A 10,241-nucleotide genomic window follows, 5' to 3' on the forward strand; every position below is an offset into this window, starting at 1 on the left:
AGATTATTTAAAAAAAAATATTTTAATTATTTTTCTCAATAACATTTGTCTTGTGTATTATAGAATTAAGCACGACTGATATCAAAAGGTTTTACAAATCATTTTAATTATAAACTTGAGGAAAGCAAACAAACAAATATCTTCTGAAGAAAATATCCAAGGAAAGAATTTTTCAAATTTTTAGTTTCTAATAATCAACTTAATCATCCGTAACTTCTTTATATATTTTTCTATTCTCTTTATCCTGATCCTATCACACCATCTTCATCATTCCACAAAAGCACAACCAGACAGAACAGACTTTACAGCTCTGCTACCTAACGACTTTCCTTCCATCTGTCTGGCCATTAACATCCCCAAAACATGAAATAGCCTTACTCCTCCTGAATACAACATTAGTCTTTGTTCTAAAACAAATGTTGGAAGCACTTTGATTATGTTAACAAAAGGAAGGCAGGCAGCAAATTGAAATCCCAGTAAAATGCAAATTGATGAAAAATCATTAATTACATAATAGCTATTTTTTTTTCCAAAGAAAAGCATCATATGAAACCCAACATCCATGCAGGAGGTAGATCAGCACAACATTAGGTGAATACAATCTAGTATACACATCAACAAGGATGGATAGTACACTATCTATACCCAAAACCCAAGTCTAGCTCTTGACCATACATCCCCTGGCTGTGACCTGAAGCATGGATTGACTTTGGGTTTGACCTCAGCTCCATCTCAAAAAGCCTCTGAAGTGCTTCTGGATGATTTCTTCCACCACCAACATCAGGAGCTAAATGAAATGGCCAAAAAGTATATCAAGAATTGAAAATAGATCGAGACTAAAAAATATAGATTAAAATTTGTCATGTGACCCGACAGCAGTCGCAAAACAAGAAAACAATAATCACTATCAGACATGATATCTTCCACCATAGTGTATTAGACTTGGTTGTAACATCCAAAAATTGTTGTATCACCGTGAAAAAAAACAGAAGTACTTGCTGCTTAGAGTGTGAACGTGGAAACAGAATTAGCTACCTTTAACACTACCACCCCAAACATAGCATACATGGCTTGAATAGGTATTTTGTTCACAAAGTAAAAGCAACTGTGTAAACCAGAACAGAGCAAAACCAATGATATGAACCGGAGGATGAATGTTTATGTGAACGCGGAAATGTATCTGAATCCGTGCATTGTGTCTATCTCGTGTACACACTTAAAGTTAAGTGTACAATGTTTTTGCTGACATGCTCATGGCAGACAGACTAAAGTGATTAACTAGCTCTTAAGACACCTACCCATTAAGATGAATGAAACATGGGCAAGCAGAAGAAACTACAATGAAGATCAACTGTGATCACCAAAATGTACAATAGTAAGTACAACTGTGCATTTTTTTATGCATTCAAGTTAGTCACAACAATCATACAAAGGCAAATACAATGCTAATGTACATCAAATGTTTTACCTTGTAATTGCATTCCAGGGCCAGCAAAAGAAGGATGCTGGTGACCACTAAATGGGAAGCCTTGGCCTTGCATTGGGTTTGGTTCCTGCATGAAGCCAGTCATCGGATTGTTGGGATGAGGAGGCACAGGTCCACCCCTTGGGAATCCACGCAATAGATGAGGTGGTGGGTGGTTTCCTTGCATGTGCAACTGTTGTAACATAGAATGATGAACAGGAGGATCAAACCCCGCTAGTCCACTGCTTGGTTGATGGAAAGGAGGACGAAGCATATTTCCTGGAAATTGATGATTTGGTGATGAGTCGTGATGAATCATGCCCTCAGGATTTGGAAGCCTCATATAAGAACTGATGTGTGGAGCATGAGAATCCAGTTGATTAAACATTGGGCCACCATGATTCAACTGGGGGTGGATCTGTTGAGATCGTTGGACATTAAGATTCTGATATGAAATACCAGGCTCTCTCATATCATAAGGACCACCATGAGGGTATGCTGGGCCTTCATGATTTCTCATAATAGGTCGGTCATCCCTAAATGCAGGATTCAGAGCTGCCAGTTTTCTGGTAATGTCAACTGTTGTGTCTTGGGACATATCTGTTTTAACTATATTTCCAGCAGATAAAAAGTTTTGCAGAGGATCACTACCTGTAATCAAGTTATCATCTTCGGGAAGGTGAATATCACGAGGCCCTTTGAAACCACTAGCTTTGGAAAATTCACTCTGAAGCAACGATGAATTAACATCTCCCTGGGAATCAGAATAACCCAACCACTGTTCATCAAATCTATTAGTTTTGGGTTGATGTGTTTGTTCTGGTGGCAGGACACCACTTCCACGCCTGTTCAGGGTATGTTCACCGGTGGGAGGGTGAACATTGTCTGCGGTAGGGAAAGGAAACAGAAGAGACTCTGAAACATCAGCCCCTGCAGATCCAACTGAACCCCTTTGAACAGAAAGGGGCGCTCCAACTGATTGAAGCTCCTTCATAAAAGCTGACCCAAAAAGTGTTTCTAGTGTCAAATTATTAGATGAATTGGAAACTTCAGCATTTTCTTCTCCAGGATTATCCAGAACATGGCTGGTAGTGAATACATCAGTATTAGGAACCTTGTTTGTAGAATCTAGAATAGATGATAGTTCCGTTTCATTGTGTGAGGTTCCTTTTTGTAACAAAGAAAGGAGGTGTAGGGATGCATGATTATCAATTGAAATAGACTGCTCAGTTTTTGCATCAAGATCTTTGTCCTGACTGGGCTGCTGATGTGATGATCCATTTTCACTAACTTGTGATAAAATTGACTGTTCCAGATCTTCACAGGTAAGAACTGCTGCAGAAACCTCAGGTTTATCACTCTTGGACAATTGCTCAGAGTTGTCAATAGTGGTATGTACTGCATTTGATGCCATATGCTCACTAACTGGTTCAGGATTTAGGAGAGAAAAATTAGATCCAATATGCCCGGTAGTTTCTACATTAGAAGTCTGCAAATCCCCCTTTTCGCCACCAACAATAAGTGAGAGCAAGTCATTTGGCCTCTGTGTCATCTCATCCACCCGACTCTTTTCTGTGGTAAGGTGAGTGGGAAATTAACAAAATAAGTTCAAATCAACTCAGAAAGTACAAACTTAAAAACCATAATAACATTGAAACCACTAAAGAACTTTTAACGTCTGTATACCTTCTTCAACAAACCAATGAGCAAACTTGGAAGATTGGAAGGCATGTGGACTCCATGTCACATCAGCTTTATGATCAGGCTGCTATAAAAACAAGAGCATAATTAATCAAACTCATAGTAAAATTGTAGTGTAGAGGCAGAAAATAAAACACTTGTCCAAACAACTATATTTTGAGTCAAGCAAGTATCTCTCTTTCACAAATATTCACCAGTTGAGGTATATCTACTTTTATAACCCCAAGGACACGAGACATAGTTGAATGAAGATTATAAGTTCAGTTAATGTGTTCTTGACATTGCTAGAAAGAAATTCAGTAAGTTCTACAACAATTACCTCGATAATACTAGTAGATTTATCACTGTCTACTGTTGAAGCATTTACCAAGGTAAGTATCTCTTTTTCACAAATATCCAACAGTTGTGTTTTATCTATTTTTATAACCCCAAGGACACGACACATAGTTGAATGAAGATGATAAGTTAACACATTCTTGACATTACTAAAAGGAAATTCAATAAGTTCCACAATTACCTCAATAACACTAGTAGATTTGTCACTGTCTACTGTTGAAGCATTACCAAAAAGCTTGTATAGAATAGAATTTGAATTGTCTGGATTGAAAGCTCCCACAGAGTCCTTTCCTTTTACTTCAGCATTCAGTTGAGATGCTTCCAAGACTTCTGAAAGAGCAGATCTCTTCCTCAATTGATCACCCGTTCCAATTGTAATGTCGGGGACATCCAAAACTGGTGATAAATTTAAAATGTTATCTTTAACATGGTTAATTGAAATATTAAGATTTGTGCTTTGGAGATTCTGTTGATCATTATCCATTTTCTTGGTTAATAATTCTCCTTTATTGCCAGAATTTATACTGAATACATGGTTACCTCCAGTATCACCAGGTGCAGGTTGTCCAGCCTATCCAAGCATCCGGATAAGAAAAAAAAATGTATTAAAAAAGAGTCAAGAATAATAGCACATTAAAGCACACATTATTTGTAAGTGATAAAGTAACATAGCAAGCAAAAGAACTACAGGTCATTTGGTGTCCACGTGACACGTTTTATAAATAACATTCTATGATTGTAATTATTAGCTAAGTAAAAATCTAGGAAGAAATCACACTCCTCATATTAAACTGAGTTCTCAAGTTCTAGGCTTTCAGTCTATAAGGAGAGAATTATGTCCGCAGGTAAGAAATAATGCAGCAAAATCCTACAATATCCTCTTTCATATTGATTCAGCATCCAATACGAAAAAAAGAGGCAGAACCCTAAAAAATCGAGGGTAGAGACTGTACTTATGTACCTTTCTGGTTATACAAATTTTGAATGTTGACATTGGAGTATGATACTTGGACATTAAAAATTTCAGCAGGATGTTGTTTTAAACATATCCCAATCTAGTATCGTGTATCCTCTCTTACAAGGTTATTAGGGACAATCAAATTACAGATCACTCTTCCTTGATTGGAGGTTGCTCTATAAAAATCTTGAAATCTCTAAAGCATTTTGTATTTTAACTAATAATTAGACATGAATCTAACATTCAAACTAGATAACATCAAATCAAAATTGGCTGCAATGACAGAATCTAAGTTTTGGTGTCTTGAATAAAGCCATCATTCACTTCAACTATTTAAGTTTATTAGATAAATGTCACTCTTCAGACAGCCAGGACATTTTATAACCACAGTCCAACCATCACTTTGAAATAATAAAGTCCTTTAGTGATTTCTAACATTTTTATGCCAGTAGAGCAGTTATGGTTGATTAAAAATACAAAATTTCATCTATGATTCCCATCTCAAAATATCACATAATAAAGAACTTAGTTCTCAAACAAGAAATATCAACTTTCTATCATAACATTAACAGTTACAAAAACAACAAATTCCCTACACAAAGAGAAAACATTTTAAAAAGAAGATATCAAAAATAAAATACAAATAAAATCAAGTTGAATGCCCAATTCAAGAAATTAATCTTTTCCCTTAACACTGAAATAAAAGCTTCTAAGAATAACTAGACTACAAAATATCACAAGTAAAATATGAATAAAAAATGTTAACTAGTTACCTCAGTTGAATGAGTGCTAAGGGGTGTTTTGGTTGCAAAATTTCGTTCCAATTTTGTACTTGCAAAACCAGGGGGTACAAGAGGTCTAGCTGCTGAAGGAGTCTGTGAAAAGGAAGAAGATTTCTCATCATTGCTTAAAGCTGCTTGAGTCACATGAGGCTCCACAGACTCATTGCTCCTACTAACTAGCCTTTTCTCATCGTCTTCAACAAGTGAACTTATGTCAAAATTATCGTTATTCTTGTCTGGGTTCAACTTATGCTTATCTTTATGCTGTTCCTTTCTCATCAGTTCAAAAGAAGCTGGCAAAAAAGTTGTCATCCATTTAATAAATAATTCACTAAACATTAACTTAACAATGATCCTAAATACAAAGGTAACAGAACCTCTAAAGACATAAATAATAAGAACAAATACTGACAACCACAGTATCTTCTAGAAAAGAATAGTTACCTCTTCTTTTTCTTTCCTCTTCAGCCCTGTCCTCACTTGTATACTCCAAAGAACCAAATGTTTCATCATTATAAGAGTCATTAGTCTCCCGCCGTGAGTGAGGTGCCTGGAAAGCATCCAAAGCAAAAGCAACACCAGGCATTGAAGTTAATAAAATTAAATATGATTTCAGTATTATCCATGGCATTGCCACAAAAATGATAATCATACTTCAAAGTTAGGAATTGTTGGAAGTAATCAATATTGCAATGTAGCCAGCATACAGCTGTCTGACATATAACAACTTCAACTAACCTTGTAAGGGCGTGGAGGATGATAAGGCTCATTAGACCGATTTGGCTGGTAGTTGTCATTAGCTCGAGGTTTGGGAGCAGACAACCCAGGGGTATACCCAGAGGGCCGAGGAAAAGAACCACTACCTAGAAGCCCATCATGCTCAGGACCTTGCCAAGATCTACGCGACTGGTTGCCAAAACGTTTTGCAGAATCTGCAAATAAATACAGATAATGAAATAGATCAAAAAGAACCTTTTACAGAAACTTCTACTTCAACACACTAATCAATGAGTCGTAAATATAAGGAAGAAAGTCATCAGTCTAGACAGTTGAACTTTGTATATAATTAAAGATTCTTCCGTTAAAAAAACAGGATTATTCTTGCTGATCAAGTGTAAAAACCTGAATCCCATTCCGATTGAGAATCACTGTCTTTATCAGACCGTCCAGAAGATCGAGTCTCCCATTTTCCATGGATTCCCCGCGAAAAGCTATCACCTCTGGTGGGAGGGGATGAACCATAGTCATTACGTCTAAAGCTCTGCATTGACAAACCGCCTGAACTTCTCTGCTTATCTTGAGAAACATCTTCGAGTTCACTGTTTTCCAAATAAATACATAATGGACAAAGATCACCATCAACAAAAGCAAACCATAACACAATAACCGAAAAAAAATCCAGCAATCCGGCACAAGTTCATTGACTTGCGTCCATCATACGAGTAGAAACAGATGATGCAGCACAACAAACTTTACCTTAAAAGCGATTGATCAAACCCACTAGGGAACTCTCTGCATATATCCAATCCACTTAGCGATAACAAAAATTCCCTCGTGTATGAAATTCTTATCTTCCTGAATCACCACCCACAGATTAGTGTTACAACACGCATCTTATTTTTTATTTTGATGGAAAACATGTATAACAAGCAACAAGATTATCAAAGAAGAAAGGTTACTTTGGAAATTCTTGATCAGTAGCCTGATCCAACAAACTCGGCTTTTCACTTTCAAAGCTCATTTTGTTCTCTCCACCTAAGAATTTCTCTCCACAAAGTTGGTGAAAATAGCCAAATATTTCCAACCAATTTGCAATGCAAAGAATCAACCACAAAGAGCACTAGTCAATAGTCATCATCACTTACACAATTCATAACGCAAGCTCACCCATCTGAGAACTAAAACCAAAAACTCTTTTGCTCCCAATACCAAACACGGAAAAGGTAAAAACCCTCAAATATTATTATCCTAGTGTAAGCACAGGGTGAATTCCTGTTTATTCATCGCCCACTTCTACAATCTATGATGTGGAAATCTTCAAAGCCAAGAAAACAAAGAACCCAGAACCAATATACACAGGCAAAATTCCAGTCACTGATCCAACTCAATCAACGAGACCCACTATCCAAAACCCGCCCAAGCTCCCTCCTTTGAGAAAAATTCGCAATACCCATCACCTAACAAGATGAAAACCACTCTCCTCTTCAATGAAATTCGTGAGAAATATATATACAGTTCATCACCCAAAAATCATAACGCAGATTCATTGTTAAAAGAAATTCAATTCAAAATTTGTGGAATACCCATGAAAATTGGCTCCAAGGGAAAACAAAAGGGACCGTAATCATTGAAGGGTTTGGGCCTAATCTAAAGCTCCGCCGTGAAACTAAGAAAAGGAAATGAAAAGAAAAAAACTAGGGTTTTTGGATTTTTACAGAGGACCTGCGTGGATCGAGGGTTATGGAGAAAAACGATCACCGAAAGAGCGTGGAATCGAATCTCGGTGAGTTATGCAGTGATGGATCGCAAAAGAGGAAGAGGGAGTGAGCGAGAAGAGAAAGAGATTTGAAGTGAGAGAGAGAGAAAATCGTTACTATTATGGTGTTATAATTATCTACGCCAGGCATTGGGATAGGAATGCTTTTTTTTTTCTACGATGATAAACAAATTAGTAATAATTATAATTAGTGCCTTAATCTCTCTCTCAAAAACATCACTTAATTCTTACTACTTTCTAATAATTATACATACATGTATCAGTAATTAAAGGATTTTTTTTATCATTATCACATATTATTAAATGTATGATAAATTTGTTTTTTATCATACTTATGATATAATAAATCTTAATTTAATTGGTATAGTTTTGTACTTGTTTAGATTGGGATTTATCCCAGATTTTAATCTTTTTTATTGCATGATTCGTATTTATTATTTCATAGTAGAGCCAGAGATAACTAATTTTTTAGTGTAAAATATTTATTTTTTATATATTTATTTATTTTTAGTGTATAAAATTTGTATGATGTTTATTACATACAATTTTTTCAAAAAAAATCCTACACGAACATAATATTTAAGGTGCAAATAATTTAAAAAAATGCAGCAGTAAGCAGATGACATGACAATTGTAACTTTTTTATTTGCAAATATGTTATTTTTTTTAGCAAAATTAAAATTAGTTCAAATTATAATTTTTATGTATTAGTTAGAAAAGGAACTAAAATGTATAATTATAAGTGTAAATGAATTTTTCTTTTAATTTGGTATAGTGAATAAAATAATCATAAGTGGGATTATGTTGGTTTTGAGTTAAAAAATATATTCCATGAAAGTTGACGAGGAGAGGAATAATGTCTATACTTCCTATAGAAAATCTTTATTGTGATTAAATTTATATTTAATATATATTTATACTTATAAAATAAAGGAATTTTTTTATTAGAACTCTCTGTAATTATTTTTTATTTTTCAATTTCAACTTAAATTTTTTTTTTATGTACTATATTTTTATCATCATGAAAATTAAGTAAAAGATGAAAATATGGATCTATGTTTTTACTAGTATATATAAACGTATTTTGTATTATATGTAGATAAAATCTGAACAATAAAAAATAAATTAAATAACTTTTAAAAATATTGTGACTTAACAAAATAAAAAATAAAACAATCATTAAAAAATAATTAATTACAAAAATATATATTTAATTATTAAAAATTAATTATTTAAAAAGTTTCTAAGAAATAAGAAAAATAAAAAGATAAGATAAGATTACATTTAATATTATTTACTATCAATAATGAGATTTTTAAAAAAAAATAAATGAAGAAATAAGGAAAAGTGAGAGGTTGAAATTTGTTTATATTAATTTTAATAAATTTATGTGAGTTGACATTTTAATTATTTTAAATTATATATTACCTTATTTTTTTGTTTTTTATATATATATTATTTAATTTATCTTAAATTATATATCAGTCTTATTTATTTATTTATATCATTGAATTTATCTTCTATATATTAGTTTTATTTATTTATTTTTAATTTTATTATTTAATTTATTTTTAAGTTATGTATTGTTATGTTTTTTTATTTTTTTATGTTTTTATTATTTATTTTATTTATATTTACGCATTCATCTTATTTATTTATTTATTATGCATTGGTTTTATTTATTTATTTATATTTATATCATTTAAAAATTGTATTTATATTAATTGTATTTATATTAATTGTATTTATATTAATTGTATTTATATTTATATAATTTATTTTATTTTTAAATATTGATTCAGTTTATTATTTATTTATATTTATATCTTTTAATTTATTTTTCATTAAGTATTGATCTTGTTTATTTATATTTATTAGGAATGACAGAGTGGGATGGGTCGTGCGGGTCGACCCGCTGAAAAAAACCCCGGGTTGCTTATTTCAACCTGTTGGCCCGCATAATCTGCAGCCCACACGGGCCAAGTGCGGAGCGGGGCGGGTTGGCCCGCATAACTTTAAAATGTATATTTTTTTTTTTTACACCCTCATATTTTCTTCATGTAGCCTCATATTTTACATTCCGAAATTTTTAATAACATCTTACAACGCATGTTTCATGAAACTAATATTATGAAACCATTACCTGATGCATTTAAATAAAAAGAAATCAAACTTTTTATTTAAAAACTTATTTTATTAATAAATAATTCTTATGCGGGTTGTCCCACAGACCCACGGGCCAACCCTTATGCGGGACAAGTTAGAAAAATCAATCCACAAATTCTATGCGTAGAGGGTCTATGCGAGACGGGACAGCGCGTATTGCCACCCCTAATATTTACATATTTAATTTATCTTTAGTTCTATTTATTAGTTTATATTTTTGTTATTTTTTTTAATATATTTATTCATATCTAAGTATTTTAAGTTTTTTGCATTAATTTTTATTTTATTTTATATTATTTGAATTTTTTTTTATAATTCTTATAAATGCATAAAGAA

At 33.0% G+C, this 10,241-nt stretch overlaps 1 protein-coding gene across 3 annotated transcripts; it reads right to left on the reverse strand.

The window, feature by feature from the left end:
• Positions 1 to 465: 465 nt before the first annotated feature.
• On the reverse strand, positions 466 to 7,821 carry LOC137826620 (chorismate synthase). Of its 3 annotated transcripts, none has more exons than XM_068632660.2 (13): positions 7,546 to 7,821; positions 7,108 to 7,419; positions 6,922 to 6,997; positions 6,719 to 6,817; positions 6,365 to 6,561; positions 5,981 to 6,174; positions 5,687 to 5,792; positions 5,234 to 5,535; positions 4,043 to 4,073; positions 3,684 to 3,898; positions 3,152 to 3,233; positions 1,469 to 3,037; positions 466 to 787 (listed from the first exon to the last, which is right to left on the reverse strand). In XM_068632660.2, the coding sequence occupies exons 3-13, from the start codon at positions 6,981 to 6,983 to the stop codon at positions 636 to 638; spliced, it is 3,009 nt and encodes a 1,002-aa protein (XP_068488761.2). In that variant the 5' UTR covers positions 6,984 to 6,997; positions 7,108 to 7,419; positions 7,546 to 7,821; the 3' UTR covers positions 466 to 635. The 3 variants fall into 3 exon arrangements, with proteins under 3 accessions (XP_068488761.2, XP_068488762.2, XP_068488757.2); XM_068632661.2 differs by having other exon boundaries at positions 3,152 to 3,230; positions 7,546 to 7,814; XM_068632656.2 differs by having other exon boundaries at positions 3,684 to 4,073; positions 7,546 to 7,814.
• Positions 7,822 to 10,241: the final 2,420 nt, after the last annotated feature.

The sequence above is a fragment of the Phaseolus vulgaris genome, chromosome 8, assembly GCF_051622355.1.
Source record: "Phaseolus vulgaris cultivar YP4 chromosome 8, ASM5162235v1, whole genome shotgun sequence".
Classification (NCBI taxonomy): Eukaryota; Viridiplantae; Streptophyta; class Magnoliopsida; order Fabales; family Fabaceae; genus Phaseolus; species Phaseolus vulgaris.